The 16,438-nt window shown below is 34.4% G+C and overlaps 3 protein-coding genes across 4 annotated transcripts in view; 2 read left to right on the forward strand and 1 right to left on the reverse strand.

The window, feature by feature from the left end:
- LOC117926684 (two pore calcium channel protein 1B) overlaps nt 1–3,272 on the forward strand; it is a 98,113-nt gene extending 94,841 nt beyond the window's left edge. For both annotated transcript variants that reach the window (XM_034845903.1, XM_034845904.1), the window contains exons 20-24: nt 971–1,057; nt 1,635–1,712; nt 2,343–2,374; nt 2,476–2,583; nt 2,869–3,272. In XM_034845903.1, the coding sequence (XP_034701794.1) occupies nt 971–1,057; nt 1,635–1,712; nt 2,343–2,374; nt 2,476–2,554 (276 nt within the window). In that variant the 3' untranslated portion in view covers nt 2,555–2,583; nt 2,869–3,272. The remainder of the gene's footprint in view (nt 1–970; nt 1,058–1,634; nt 1,713–2,342; nt 2,375–2,475; nt 2,584–2,868) is intronic.
- A 1,884-nt stretch (nt 3,273–5,156) lies between these two features.
- On the forward strand, nt 5,157–6,252 carry LOC117926724 (major strawberry allergen Fra a 1-E-like). The gene is made up of 2 exons (XM_034845979.1): nt 5,157–5,540; nt 5,778–6,252. Exons 1-2 carry the CDS (start codon nt 5,369–5,371, stop codon nt 6,059–6,061), a joined length of 456 nt encoding a protein of 151 aa, XP_034701870.1. The 5' UTR covers nt 5,157–5,368; the 3' UTR covers nt 6,062–6,252.
- A 389-nt stretch (nt 6,253–6,641) lies between these two features.
- On the reverse strand, nt 6,642–15,235 carry LOC117926723 (putative ubiquitin-conjugating enzyme E2 38). The gene is made up of 7 exons (XM_034845978.1): nt 14,902–15,235; nt 14,198–14,338; nt 13,538–14,101; nt 13,367–13,430; nt 9,343–9,482; nt 8,943–9,254; nt 6,642–7,351 (listed from the first exon to the last, which is right to left on the reverse strand). Exons 1-7 carry the CDS (start codon nt 14,965–14,967, stop codon nt 7,103–7,105), a joined length of 1,536 nt encoding a protein of 511 aa, XP_034701869.1. The 5' UTR covers nt 14,968–15,235; the 3' UTR covers nt 6,642–7,102.
- Between the last annotated feature and the right edge of the window lie 1,203 nt (nt 15,236–16,438).

Raw genomic sequence — 16,438 nt, forward strand, 5'->3', positions numbered from 1 at the left:
AAAAGAAAAGGGGAGTAATTTAGCAGTTCGATTTTTTTAGAAGAATTGGGGAGGGAGGAAAAAGAAAGGGAGAGCAATGAATCTTCAAGATTTAGCAATTAGATTCTTTGATAAGAAATGGAGAGGAAGGAAGAGGAAGGGAGGAGATGAATCCAGAAAAGGATACTGTAACCAAAAAGGGGTCGATAATGGAACACTGCAACAGAGTATGGAAATCAGGGGGGGTTGTTGGTTTGGAAGGTTAAACCAAAATAAAAATAAATGTCACTGACCTGCTATATGACTGACTCCATAGATATCATCAATGCCCTTTGATATGTAACAGCATCGCATGACTTCCCTATTAGAAAAAATGACGACTTCAGTCCAACTAAAATCATAACCCACACCAAAATGAAAAAAGAAATATTGGGCAAATTAAAATATTTGTATTTATCAATATAGATTGTAATTACACAGTGACAACCTAATACTGAAGGACTGGTATTTTAGATTCCTGAAGACCAAAGATATTGTTATAAACCTCAGGACAGATTGCCAAGATTTGGATAACGATTATATATAAAAACCAAAGCCTCTAGTTAAGAACTGCTCTTGAAACAAAATGAGATATAACTTCTATCAGTGAGTAGTGTGTAAAATAAATACATCATATCATCAACTTCCCTCGAAATCGGGAACTTCTATGTTGGATTCAGCATAAGAACCAAGATAGATTGTGCTTTAAAACGTTTACTAGCTTACTGTCATGTAGCATTGATTTTCACAAGTTCACTGTGCAGCAAATGAATGTCTAAAAAAATTTTGAACATGCTTACAGCACATGTGAGATTAGTAGGATGTTTAATCTGCCTTTTTGTATTGCCTTATTTATGCATTCTGATCCATAATCATTTAATTAGTTAAAGGTGAGCATTTTAATTGCTATACATGCCTGAGATCATTAATCCTTCACATTTGACCATTTCAGAGCTACAAGGATTTGACAGGAACATCGTGGACTCTCGTATACTTTATCAGCTATTACCTATTAACAGTATTACTGCTTTTGAATTTGGTAAATTTGCAATTAAACCTACTCTACTATTTCATCCTTTCATGTGATTTGTATTGCAGAAACACAAGACTGAACTTGTTCGGATTATTTTTCTATTTTATATTCCTGTTGTTGGTATATTGAAGGGCATTGTAAAAATGCATGTTGTCACCAGGTTTAGAATCAAAATAATGACAGGAGAAACTAGCATGAAGAATAGAAGAGTTCATTGAGAAACAAGTTGATCAACCTCATCATATATTTATTTTCACTATAATGACCAGAACTACAAATTAACTGGGCACTCAGTAGCCTATTCTGGAAAGAAAGGAAAAGGAAAAGAAAAAGAAAGAAAGCACTGTGCACTCAACACTCACCCTCAAGTTAAAGGATAAATGTTTTAAGTTTCCAGACTTCTACTCAAACTTGCTAAGCATATAACCGGTGTATGTGACAATCTACCAATCAGTATTCATCCAAGATTATATAGCAGTCAAAAGATTTTCTCAATTTGTAATGCTTATTTTATTTCATATCTTCAACTTCCTTGTGCAGTTTCCAGAACTAACAAAAGAACCTGAACTTGATCTGATTGCAGGTTGTAGCGTTTGTTTTGGAGGCTTTCTTTGCTGAAATGGACCTTGAGAAATCCGAAAATTGTGGAGAAAACGGCAAGGTTAGTGCCTGTTTTAGAAAATAAAAAATAGAACTTCATGCACAGGTTCTCATTGACAAGATAAACATGAGAAGAATCCAATTGTTTGTCATTATATTTGAAGTTTGTTCAAAATAATGCAACCAGGTTGTGAAGTCATCCTTCCACTATTCTGGAGGAGCATTTGCAATTTATCCATTTTAAGGAGAGAAAATTTAGGACTAATCTTGAAACTGGGCTGAGTTGTGAAGATTTTTCTTGAATGTATACTCTATAAACATACTGTAAGTGGTCCAGATTCTTTGATACGCCCGGGCCCTCAACCTAGCATTCTGCAATGGTTTTTGAATGTCAATGAGATCTGATATTATGCTGAACACCAAATTTTGGTTTCCCCCCTCCCATTGTTCATGGAATCTTGTTTCCAATTATTATAACTGTACGAGGTACTTTTTTCTTTTTGTCATTTTTATTACACGGAACTATACTTAGAACCTCCACATCCCCACTCCTAATCCCTTGCCGCCTGATCCCAATCACCCAGTTAAACGAGTCAAATCTTTGTCCAAGTGTCCATTTGATAATTGATACAAATGTACTTCCATCTGAATAGTCATAACTAATTAAATATTATTTACATTCTCACTCCAGGAAGTAGGAGAAAAGCAGCGCGGATATACCCGGTATTCATCGCCAATAAATTGTTGCTTTTACAAGCTTTCATTGACAAGCATTCCATCTGTCAACAATAGTCAGTACTCATGATTATTTTTGCACAATGCAGTTCAAGAATACGGAGTCAGAGAGTGGATATCCTTCTCCACCACATGTTGAGTGCAGAGCTGAATCAAACGGAGTCCTGATCCATAGCTTTGCTTAATTTCCTATTCAGGTAAGTTATTTATCTCTCCCAATTTCTTTGTCATTTTCAAATTTTCTTGTCTAAGCAATTGATAGATTTAAAAGTTTCAGCAGCACTTTCTTACACATTAACATAAAATTAAACTGCAAGTGATCTCTCTCTCTCCTTTTTATGATATTTTTTCTCACTTCAAAATTAGAAAATAATTATGTTAAGCATGGTGATCCAATATTTCTATCACGGTTAACTTCCAACTTCAAATCACTTTGGCCAATATGATTTCTTGATCTGTGATCACTATTTCACATTCTGCAGGCTTTGAGATCATTATAGAACCTAAAAGAGATATTGAGAATCTTCACTTGCTTTAGGATTGGAAACTGGGAAGTGAATTGACAATGTTTGAAGTGAAGGAGCTCCATTGTTGCTTCGGCAAGTGTGCTGTGTGTGGATGATCCAGGTTCGCCTTTCCCCTGTAACATAAAATGAGTGAATTTGAATGGTGCTCCATTCCATGGTCAAACACCTATTTGAAGGGAAACTTAAACAAAAAAATATATTGGGTGCCTACTTCCCTTTTTCTTGTCTCTCTTGTTGGTGAACCAAACTACTTTCTATTTATTCGTGTGTACTTGCTTAAAAATCTCATTTGTAAGATTGATAGTGGTTTTGCCTGGTTCCTTTACAAGCTTCTCTATATAAAGTAGAATTGGAAATCATTCTGTTTATTTACTTGAAACCACTCTATTAAAAAAGAGAGCAAAATTTGAATATTGAAGACACATGGGGAAGTTCTTTTGGAAATGGTATCATCTGGCCAGCTTCTTTGACAAGTATCTTGAATGCTCCCAATAATATATAGTATCTTGTTGGAGAGTTCAGTTGAGAATCGTGAATTGCTCTGTATCCCTTCACTTTCGAAATACAAAGATGGGAATCATGGAAATATTCCTTTGATCGAAAGGGTATTATTCATATTCGACTAGAATACAAAGGAACTTTGAACGCAAGACGAACTCAAACACAATGAAAATCTGTGAAGTTGAAGTGTGAGCAGCACAAGAAGAGAACACAGAAGAGAGTGTAGAAACTAGAAACTTAACAAAAAGGGTCATATAAACCAGTAGAATTAGATCTTGCTTTCCTCTTCCTTCCTTTTTCTTTCTTTTCCCCTCAAATTGTAGTTAGAAAAAAGATGGGTTGAAAAAAATGGATGGGATGGGAAGAAGATAGACTAGGACTAGAGTTTAGGTGGGAGGAAAAAGATCTTGGCGTATGAAGGACTTTATATGCCCATTCTTTTATTAAAACAAAATGTTTATAAAAATGTATTAGTATTTAGGTACAAATAGAATCTCCTTTAACTTGAGTTGAAAGGGTCTCTGGTGTGCCTTTTTATTATTGTAACATTGCCAAGATCCTTTTTCTTTTTCTTTCCTTTTTTTTTCTCCTAATGGGTAGGTTAAGTTTGTAAAAATAATGTTAGTTACAGCTGCCCATCAAACCGCACAAAGTACTGGATTTGAAAGAATAGTTACGGGAGGCCAACTTCCATTACATAGTTTGTTTGGATAGGATATATCTTAGGATATCATATTTTACTAGAAATGATATACTTTAATAAGTTACGATATGAATATTCAATCCAATTAAACTAGATATCTTTCATGATATCTTAAGATATTAGATATTATATCTAATGAAATATGTTATAATTTTTTAATATATATCAGGCTAATATTTGTTAAAAAATATATAAAATTTCTCTTTCATATTTAGAAATTATTCAATCATTTAAAATTTAGTAAATGATTTTTTATTTATTGACTAATAATATTCATGATAAAAAAATATAAAATTTATATATTTTATATTACATGCGTCAAATATATATAATAAATATATTAATATTATTTTATACCATATTTTATAAATATTTTTTAGTTTTCTTAACTACAAATTTAATTTTTTAATCACAATTTTTTTATTTCAAAATAAGTAATATAGAAAAATAATAAACTAATGATATATTTTATAAATATTTTTTTAGTTCTTTTTTTAACTACAAATTTAATTTTTTTGTTGCAAAATAAGGAATATAGAAAATTTAAAAAAAAAAAAACCACTAGATATATATACCCTATATCTGTTATCTCATATTTAAAATAAAAATAAAAACAAAACCAAAAAAATGAATAATATATCTATTTACTTATCCTATTTCATATTCAATCAATAGAATATGTAAATGACAACTTATTTATTTTCTGTCACTCACAAAACATGAAATAGGATATATTATACCCTTATGCTACATCGGTATATCCAATCATCGTAGCTAAACAAATGCAAAACAAGGAACTTCAAAATGACTATTACGTATCATGATCTTAAATATTGATTTTCAGTTGATCCAAGTTTGCAATCAAGAGTCATCTTTCAGTAGTTGTAGTGTATTTTAGGAAGGAGGGCACATGCCATCAATGTCCATTAGTAAATAAATGGAATTTGTCCGATGTGGGTAGCTATGTCATCAATGTCAATTTTGTAAATAAATATATGGAAGAAAGTAAGATATGAAGAGATTAGCATCTACTTTCAAAGAGCTAAACTGAGTTGATTTCTTCCTCAGTTTTTTGATATTTATGGCTGGAGGCTAGTGCCTAGAAAAGCCAACATAGAGAACCTCATCTCTGAGCTTGTGGACAAAGCATCTCTCAGTCAGTTGGCCTTTTTTTAAACTTGCTGAGTCAGTTGTTGGCCTTATTTAAAAGTTGCAGTAATAGGCACAGAACAAGCTGTGAGGAGAGGAGAGATGAGGAGCATGAAAGGAGAAGTTGTTCTCAACATCCCTGCAGAGAAGGCATGGGAAATGTACAGAGATAATGAGATTATCAGCAAAATAAATCCAGAAATGCTCGCTGCTGCTCAATACATCCAGGGAGACGGCAGCCCTGGAAGTCTCAGGCTGTTCAAGCTTGGCCCTGGTAAGACTCACCTCTAGATCTCTTTAACACACACACAGTTTGTATTGGTAAGTTCATGTGTAGCAGAGATATGAATGAAGAAATCAATCAGACACCGATATCAATTTTTCAAAACATGGAGATTTCATGAAGATTTCTCAAAATAAGAACCATTTATAGAGATTTCTATGTCAATAAATATTCAATTACCATCCATGGAAAATATTCATGTGAGTATAAGTGTATGACTGCATGCAGCTGTGCGCGGTTATGTGAACGAATCAACTGAGAAGATAGAGAAGGTCGAGAAGGGCCGTTCTGTGTCATACAGTGTCATCAGAGGTTGCCTGAAGAACATGTATGATCCATATAGGGTAACCTTCTCATTCGCTCCAATGAAAGGTGAAGAAAAAGATAAGTGTATAGCTGAATGGAAGGCAGAATTTGAGATGCTGACTCCAGAAACGCCTATGCCAGAAAAAGCTAGGGATGCAGCACTTGGATTCCTCAAGTCATTTGAAAAGTTTGAGCTAAGTTGCTAAGTTAACTATGAATAAGTCATATGCAGTATAAGATGTACTGATGTGTGTTCCCCAACCAACTTTGTATTTAATCCTAGATTTCAGATAACAATCTATCCATGCCGGGCAGTGTATGCATACATATCCTCCATGTGTCCATGCCCTAGTCTAGCAACTACAATCAATATATGCAAGTTTTTTAATTGGTGCCATGGTTCAGTTGGCTAGGGTTCTAAATTTGTTTTTGGGCAAAAATTGGAAATTTTCTGACAATTTTCCAAAAAATGCATTTCATAATTGTAGGTTTTTATTTCTATATTCTGGTGAAATTTATTCTCTCTTCCATCGCATATATTTTCTACGGCCAAGATAATTTACAAAAATGGAAATCCAAAACCTTGTCCTTGGTTGTTGATAAGAAATAACCAAATTTCTTAACCAAATAGTTCCAGCACCTCATCAGACAATCCAATTGACTCAATGCAAGTATGCGAGAAAGATAATGTCTAATAAAATGTTTAGGATCATATAATGTTAAGAGTGACAAGCCTTGCATAGGACAATGATAGACAATCCAACCATCCAATTGACTTGATGCAACTATGTGAGAATGATGAGCTTTGCATAGGGCAATGATATTGGTAGATATACTTACAAATATGATTCAGGAAGAGAAGATTTGGAAAAAGAAAAAGTAAGACAACCATATCCCAAGTAATTACAGGATTTACGAGTCCGTTGGCCAAAAACAGCAATTAAGCTATGGCCAGTAGAAACTTTTTTCACCATCCCTGGAACAGCCGCTATATCTACATTCTACACCCAATCTAGGGTTTCAAAGACAACATATTGACTGAAAACCAGTAGACCTCCATCCAACTAATTCCATCAAGCTAGGGTTTCAAAGACAACATATAGACTGAAAACCAGTAGACCTTCATCCAACTAATTCCATCAAAAACTGCAATTAAAAAGAGGTGCTTCGAAGGCATAACCTGCCGTATGTTAGCCCAGAAATTGGCCTTTTAGGAGGTTACTGCTTGTGACAACAGCTCTGTTACTCTATGCTGAAACCTGAAACTGCTCACAGTCCTTTGATCCATTTTTGATGAAGTTTGTAACAAGGGTCTTCATCATCTTACCTACTGCTTCCTTAAATTCATGGGAGGTACTCATTTCATGTTCATTAACATCCTGAGTTCCTTCTTTGACCATAGAGCCTACCTGAGAGCCCTCCTTGTATGCTTTACATGCTACCAGAATGTCATGTGCTCGCTGGCGGAAATGACCAACAACAAAGTCCTCAAAATGCTGCACTCAAACTCAACTGGTTAAATCCTAATGAATCGAAGCTAGGGTACAAAATTAGATCACCAAATTTAAAAAATTTTACATTCCACCATTTACTCATGCAGAGCCAAAAATAAATAAATATATGTATCAAATAATAGAAGTATAAAAGAACAGCAGTTTCCAACATTTGTCACATTTCCATGAACAGAGCTGCTTCCAAAGGTTCAGAAAAGAGAAGAAGAATTTCAACAACTTCAGCACTTGAAAAATTGTAGGCAACTATTGAAGAGTTTCCTTATCATTTTATAAGGTCCTCCCACAACAACCTTCATTATACCAGTTATTGCAATAGGAAACAGGGCTCTAGTTCCACTATAGTATCTCCCCAACTTCAGCTGGTTTGAAAAATAGTTTAAAGACAAAAACAAGTGCACTTCTTCACTAAGTCTATTCCCCACACAAATTCCGTGCAGCTAATAGAATTGAGGTTATTGTTTTTTCCTCACAATATTGGAATCTTAATATAGTGCACACTCAGCATTATTTTACCTAAGTAGAATAAGTCATCTAACAATTTAAAGTGATTTCCAAGCCAGACAACGATTGTAGTATCAATGATATTGAGTGCAACAATGAAAATATCGATGTCCATCCATTGAAATGTGTTCAGGAAGTTCAACCTGATCGCTTATAAACGAGAGTTTATTTTCCTTGTACAATTCCTCAGTAGCCAAAAGGGCCAAAACTATTCATGTATATCACAGTATGGATTGATATCCCAACATTTATTGCTATTTAAGTAAATCAGTGAAAGAGAAAGAAAAGAAAACAGATAGAGAAAGTAAGCATCATGCAAGTAATAATTCAATAAAACAGGATTTGTGGTTAGTGATGCATTATTCAGTTCAGTGTGGCAATTTTGTTACATTTTGAGTCTTGCATGATTTCTGAAATTTGCTATCGTTCTTTCTTTTATGTTTATTTCTCTGAATGTGATCCATAATGTTCTGGACCAAAACAAGCTCTGGCTTGCCTTCTGAAACACAAAACTGGGGGTTGACAAGCCTGATGACAGACCTGAAATGTCACTGGTTTGATAATCTGTGAGCTATGGATAGTTGGTTTGAGTTTAATTAGGCATACTAATTAGAAATGCTTAAAGCTTAAGCTAATGCACTTTATATCTTTTTTCAATGCAATTCTACAGGAGCAAATGTATCCTTGAATGATTTTTATTTTATAGAAATCTTTCACTGGTTTCTTACTTTCCATAAAGAGGTCAGACAGCAAAATTTGGGTTTATTATTTTTTCTTTCCTTTTTTATTGTTTAGAAAAGTTGAAGTACGCTGGGCATGAACGAGCTTTGCTGAACATCAAGCTTGACTCTGGTAGGACTAGGCCAACAGGCTACAGATTCAACAGATGTAGCTCATATCCAGCTGAGTTAGCTCGGCTCATTAACAGTGCAGATATTAAGTTCTATTGTAACCATTTATCATAATATCCAGTCAAACATTAAGCAAATGGATTTTGTAGCAACTTGACAATTCAAACTTCATGCAAAGGAAGAATGGAAGATTGCTGACAGAGATGGTATTTGCAATATACCTTTGGGGGCCTCCTAATCGTATACACCATTGTCTTCAAGGACAGAATAAACACATCCTCATTATACTGCTTGGATCTCCTCTCCCCATCTTCCCCAACATACATATTTTCATACCCAGGCTCATTAAAAAAGGGCTTTGCATTCAGAATCAGACCTTGTATAGAGACCAAAACTTGTAACATGGTCGATTTCCCTGGAATCCACATTTCTGTCTTTTTACCGTTCCAAGTATTTAGAAGGCTGAGGCAAACTTTCCCACAATCATATAAGTTTGGGTTTAGTCGAAGACCACCAGAATAGTAGTAAACCATCTAGACAATCAAGGCACAAATTAATTTGTATTATTTTCAAAGGAAGACATCATAATAATGAAACAAGAACACTGCCTAAAAAATATACCGGTGGTACGCTAGGATAGTTAGGAGGGAAGAGAACATCAAAGACAAAAAGACCATCATGGTAGGGAGTGCCTGCTGGTCCAACAATGACAGCCCTCAAAAGATCCATCCTTGCCTCATAAACTCTTACAAAAATTGTTTCTGTGGAAGTAAAAATCATATGAGCGATCAGGGAGATGAGTCAACTAAACATATAGATGTCTTATGATAATCCAAATGAAGATCAATTTCTAATACAAGCATGATGAAGATGAAGATCAGTTTATTAAAAAAAAAAAAGCATTATACGGGTTTAGAGAATTTTTTATAGATAAAAATACCATTATTGACAACTTTTTTTTTATAGGTGAAGGAAGGTATGCATAAATTAGTGAAAAAACAAGGAACACCAACATACATAGGACGTATACAAGGAGCACCTAAAGCAAGCCCTAAAAAAAGGAGCACATAAAACACCATGGCACTCAACAACACCCATCCACTCTACAAAATCAAACAAAGGCATTGAGCCTTCCCTTAAGAACAAGCTAACCTAGGAAGAGAGATTACAAAGAAACGAGCGTTTTAACAATTGGTCATTATGTTCCTTATCCTCAAAGGCTCTTTGATTATGCTCCCTCCAAATAGAAAACAAAGTTGTCTCTCAGTACCTCATATTGGAATTGGGTGAGACACATAATATATTAGTTAAAAAGCTTAAAAAATTATTAAAAATTCATGACAATTCTCAAAAAGACAAAACACAATTAACTAGGCACAAGAAATTGATAAAATAAATGCCTTTCACGTTTAACAATACTAAAAAGTTACAACACACATGCGAATATAAGCTTAATTAGAATATGAACAATTATCATACTTTTATTTATTTTTTTATTTTAAGTGTAAGTGTATTAGAGAGAATAAGAAGGATACACAATGTATACAAAGCAACCAAAAGGCCAAAAATAGGCATGGGAACACAAAAACCAGAAACCGTACCCTACAAAGAGCCTAACTAGTCCACAAATTCTAACAATGACAAAGAATTGTCCCCAATATACAATCTTACCCACTCCCAAAAAAGGTTTAAGAAAGAACTTTTAATTGTTTAATTCAAGCTGTCACAATTAGTGAAGGCTTGCATATTTCACTCCCTTCATATGGTCCAAATCACACATAATGGAGCAACCTTTTAAGCCTTTTTTCCTTTTTTTTCAAACAAAAGATTTGCGCCAGCTTAAGAGAAACCCCCAAATTAAAGAGTACATTATTCACCGTACACCGAACAGAGCAAAAATCAATTGCTACAAAACACATGCTTCCGTGCAATGAAGAAGAATATGATCACCCGTTTCTTTTTCTTCTTTGCACATGTAACATCTATTAGGAATCCTCCAACCCCTCCTGAGTTAAACCAAGGTCAAATTCTAGCCTAGGTTGGTTCCCAAGTAAGGAAGCTAACTCTCTCACTGGGACCAGGAGTTCCGTACTATGTCATGAGGGAAAGGCTTCGCTCCCCCCACTAGCCAAAGAAGAGTAAAAGGATTTAACATATACCATTCTTTAACGCAAACCACATCATAGTATCCTCAAAGCCTGAACTAATGGATTGGTCATATAAGCTCCTAAAAAATATATCAACCTCTTCTAGCTCTCAATCATGCAACTATCTAACAAAATTTGGGCTTCAACTATCACTATCCCAGACATCAACCACCCAAGCATCTTTTGAAGAGGCTATAGAATATAGAATAAAAAACAAGTCCCTCAAAGGTGTGTCCCCACACTACTCATCTATCCAAAACTTTACCCTGTTGTTGAAGCCAACCTTGAGACCTATTCTATCCTTGAGTGTCTCTCAACCACCTCTGATTACCTTCCACACACCCACTCCATACCCCTGTCTCACTTCTTTAGTGCACCACCCACCTTCCTTCAGCCTATACTTTCCTACATTTACCCATTTCCAAAGAGGGTTCCTTTCACACATAAAGAACCAAAACCATTTTCCCAAAGAAGGTTCCTTTTATTAATATATAATTATCATGTTCTTAATTTATCATATATCTTGGTATTTTATATATAATAATTAAATTATTACAAATTAGGAATACATCTTCCAAAATTCTCAATTTGTCATTTTTTAATTCATTGTAAATATCTCTACATATTTAAATTCTTAAATAAATTACCATATATTAGAAATATAAAAATAAACATATTATGAATTTTAATATATTTAATTCATTTCATAAAAGGAATACAACAATAAAACATTAAAAATATATGTTGACCGTCCTGAATCTATTCCCAGTTTCTCAATTTCCTAAAACCAAATTGCCAAATCAAAGCTAAACCAAGCAATGCTAAGAAAACCATCATTGATCACCCACCACCAACAAGAAACTCATCGCCCATCACCAACAAAGAAAGACAATTTTGGGTTGCCAACTTTCAACCAAGGATCAATGACAATTGTCAAGTACTAACAATTGAGGAAGAGGTCACCACCATCAAAGTTGGAGATTCCTTAGCCAATCATAGTGCTACCAGTCGCCACCAAAGTCCAACAACAAAGAAGAAGATTTCAATTATTTTTTGGGTTTGTAGCTATGGATTTTTGTGGGTTGGAAACCAAGGATCCAAGTCGACTTGGAGTAGTTTCGAAGCAGCTGATGCAATCAAGGCGTCTCAAGAACTTGGCCGAGTTAAACAAGTTATACCAATTTACCAAGTCAATGCAAAAACATGTATCCGGTATCGGACTCGTCACAATCTTTGCAGATGTGGATATATCTCAGCTAAGTCATACCAGTCTCGGCCAATATTCTGTTTTTAAAGTTCATCAAAATTATTCTGAGAATGCCTTGATTTCTAATTAGCTTGAAAATTAAAAACAATGACCCTACCCATCAAACATAGTTTAGAATTGATTGGCCCTTAAAATGTTTCAAAATGGGCTAAGGTGAACTACACAGATTGAAAAAAAACGGCTGGATTTTCTTGTCTTGGTGGAATCCCACCTTGATGGGTCGAGACTTGAAAATTGGCATTCAACCTATTGAGGTCGTTTGGCAGGACAGCCATGTTTGGGTAGCTTCTTTTGTTCAGAACTCTCCTTAAAGAACCCAGCTTGTTTAGAAACAGTTGTACTATAAATTCATATGTTTAGAGCTATTGAAAATCACCCTTTTAAAGCTCTTAAAATCCCATATTTACAAGATAGAAAAACCATATTTTTCTTCAAAAATCCATTTTATTGAGAGAGCACATTTGAGGGATTTTTGAAAACCATTAATCCTTCTGGATTCATTTGTTTATGTATGTCTGTGAGAAGTGTGATTGCAAGCAGCAGCCATGGAGGGACATAGAGCTCATGAGGAGCAAGAAGTGTGAGAGGTTCCAGACACAGCCAGTATAATTTGTTTGTGGCATTCAAACAAGCAGCGATCCACTACTACTGAAGCAATCTAGTAGAGACTGTGCTGTTTCATATTAGGTTTGAATCAAAGATAAGCTAGTGACAGGTTCAAGGAGTCTTCCAAAAGCCTAAAAGCAAGAGGTATTTGTCTCTATTGTCAGGATTTCCAATTATATATTGGTGTCCATATTTTCTCTACATGTCCTTTTATTTTCTTGCAAAATAACATTCTAATTAATTTAATTTAATTGCCCTTATAGATCACATTTGGAAAGTATTATGAAAATAAACATGAATTGACCCAATTAATTAAGGGATGTCATATCCATTCCAGAGGCACATCAAAGAAATTAATCAAAAATTAAAAATAAAAAAAAATAAAAGGACCAAAAAATCATTATTTTGAACCTCTTCAAGCAACAACCACCCCCCTCCCCCCACCCGGTCCTGCATGCTGCCAAAAAGCAGTTTCATACTAGTTCTTCACTAACATTAACTTGAAATAGATTACTACACCACTAATGTTCCCATAACTTCAATCTTTCCACACTTAATGTTGTGATGAAAAGCAATTCTAAATTGAATCAAATAAATAAAAAGAAAAGCTTGACCAGCAACCAACCTGGTAAGTCCCTCTCTAGAATCTTCCACTCTTCCTGAATTTTCTTTGCCCAATTCTTGGGTGGCTGTGAGAAAGAGAGGTAGATCAGGTTATGTAGCTGCGCAGATAATGTACATAAGAATGCACAAAGGATGCAAAACATGAGATACATCTTTAAGGAACTAAAATCACCTGCTCTCCTACAAAGCCCATTCGGCTAAAGTGGTGATCTGAAAAATCTTCAACAGTATCAAATCGTTTAAAGAAAAGATATTTTCCCAGCACGTCATCTTGGTTGCCATCCCCAGACTGTGCAGGGACTGTTGAACTGCTTGTAGCAGCTTTCTTTGTTTCCTTTTCACCAGGATCTGAAAAGGATCCTACAGGAGCACATTGCCCTTGCAAACTTGGAGTAGGAGAAGTGTCCACAACAGCTGGCATTTTTTCACTCGGAGTAGGGTCTTTCAACCAAGGAACTGATGCCTCTACTCCAGGAGGTATATCTACATTATCAAATTGGGCTTGCAGTTTTAAATAATCATCATCATACAAAAAATCATCATTGTCATCATAACCAGAAACATCATCGTCGTCGTCATCATCAATAGCATCATCATCATGATAGGACAAATCAGAATTGAAACCATTGATATTGATTAAGTCACTTGATCCTGATGCAAAGCTCTTAAGAGGATCAGGACTGTCCTCTGATCCTGCTTCACTGGTAGGATTTCGAACATCATTGGCCAAAGCAACCTGTAGAAGAAGAATAAAGTAACAACCATGTAATGGCACAAGTAACTTTGAAGAAGGACAATCTACCACCAGATAGGTTATTTCTCATTCATATACCTGAGCTTGGTTTTGCCATGTCTCATCACAATCTATTTTTGATTTCCCCTTGTTACCACCCGTCACAACTTTCTCCTCAGTAATAGATAACCCAGTTGGACCTTCATCTCTTTCAATGTGGATTCCATCAGAGAGAACCACCTAAACAAATAAAGAGACTGCTTCCTTAGCATGTAGAATATTATGTTCAAAAAAGAATTTCTGTATCAAAGAGAGAGATATTAAATTCTGTAATACTAATACAACAAAGCCAACCCAACTTAATTCAAAAACAAAAAAAACAGTACAGCACTTGGTGGTATTAACATTTTACTCTTCTAGAATACAATAATGCCCATATACTAGACTCCTCATTTTCGTCTCCTGCAGTTCAAAGGAAACCAAACAGAACAAAACACAAAATACAAAAATTAAAAAATAAATAAATTGCATGCCCATTAATTCGAATTAACAGTGCAAATTCTGAACAAACATCAAAACCCTCACAACTCAAACAATTAAGCATTGAAAATCAAGATTGATCATCCGAATGACCCAATTTACCAACTTAAAATTCTCATGAATTAGTCATAGGAAACCACACCAAACCCACTAATCAATCAACCAAAACCGACAAAATAAACCCTCGAACCCAGAAAAAGATCAAGGGTTTTGTTCACTCCTCGATTGCCAAAAAAAAAACACACACACACGCAAAACAATACCTCATTCTGTTTGTGCTTCTTGGAGATCGAACTCTGCGAAGACTGTGATGCGTAATCATCACCCATGATCGAAGAAAAACGGCTTCGATTAATCGTCCTCTTGAAAATTTCAGGTGTAGAAACTAGTAGGACTGATCACGGTCTTGAACATTACCCAATTCTTCTCTGAAGCTTCCAAAGGATTTCTGGGAAGCGTGAAATAGAAAGAGGGGAGAGATTTCAAGAGAGAGAAAGTTGCTGAGAGTGTGCGTCCAGACTCCAGAGAGAGAAAGTGTAAAAGTTTCCTTTAGAGAGAGAAACAAACCTAGTGAGAGAAAGAGCTCAATTCGCGCCTTGGCAGGAAAGTTCTCTATCGTACGCTGAGAGGAAAGGATACCGATTATACGAAACGGTCAGGTACACCGTGGAACCACTACGTGGCGTAAGCAAAGTCCATTGATGGAAAAGTGCCGTGCTTATTATTTCATGATACGGTGGAACTCAGAGCATTGGATTGCGACTTGACGGAGGCTGATTGGGTGTATCGTGAAATACCGAAACTAACCCTGTCCTTTTTCCCTCAGCACGTCTCCATGCCAATGCGGGTCCCACTTCTGACCATCATATCGCAGCCGTCGATTCTTTTGACTTTTTTTGTGCTGTGAGAAATTCTCCCTTTTTGGATGGATAACGATTGCTTCACTTTGGGACTCCCCTTTCCATTTCTTAAATTTTGCGTTTATTTTGATTTATTAGTTTTAAATTAATAAATTTCAATAATAATGCTTTATTTACGAATAATTCTAATAAATCCCCTTTTTTTCAACCGCCATAGATTTTGTAACTATTATTATTATTAAAAATTTTAGGGTATATTTTTAATAATGTATTATCCAAATATTTAATATTAAGAATAATTAAATATAAGTCAAATATAAGATATAGAGTGGCCATTAGTTTAAGAAATAAAATCTTTCTTAATACTCCAACAGTTAATAATAATTTTATCCTTAATATATTCTTAATTTATTTCTCTAAATAATTTTGAAGTTCAATTTATTCTTTTTTATTATTATCTTTTTGCTTAAATTTTTTTAACATTAATGGGGTGTTTGGTACAAGGGGAATGAAAACAAATATGATGTGTCCATTCCTATTTTTTGGTGAATAAAAATTAATTTGGTAATTTCATTTCTAGTGTTTTGATGAATGAATTTGAGATTGAAATGATTATTTGTTTTCATTTTAATGTTTGATAATAAACTTAATGAAAATGAAAAAATAAATAAATAAATTGACAATAATATCCTCACACATGCTTTAAATTTATTTTTTTAAAATTAAAATTTGAAAGTTTTTAAATTACTAAATAATAAGAGTAAAAAAAAAAATAGTAATTTTGGACTATTTTATATTTTCTTATAAGATAAATGAATCAAAATATGATAATACTATGATAAATTGAAATCTCACTAATAAATGAAATTTGATTTATACCACAATCTTTTTTTTTTATTTTATTCATATTTTCATAAAATTTATCCAAACATAAAAATGA

The sequence above is a fragment of the Vitis riparia genome, chromosome 12 (genome assembly GCF_004353265.1).
Source record: "Vitis riparia cultivar Riparia Gloire de Montpellier isolate 1030 chromosome 12, EGFV_Vit.rip_1.0, whole genome shotgun sequence".
NCBI classification, from domain to species: Eukaryota; Viridiplantae; Streptophyta; class Magnoliopsida; order Vitales; family Vitaceae; genus Vitis; species Vitis riparia.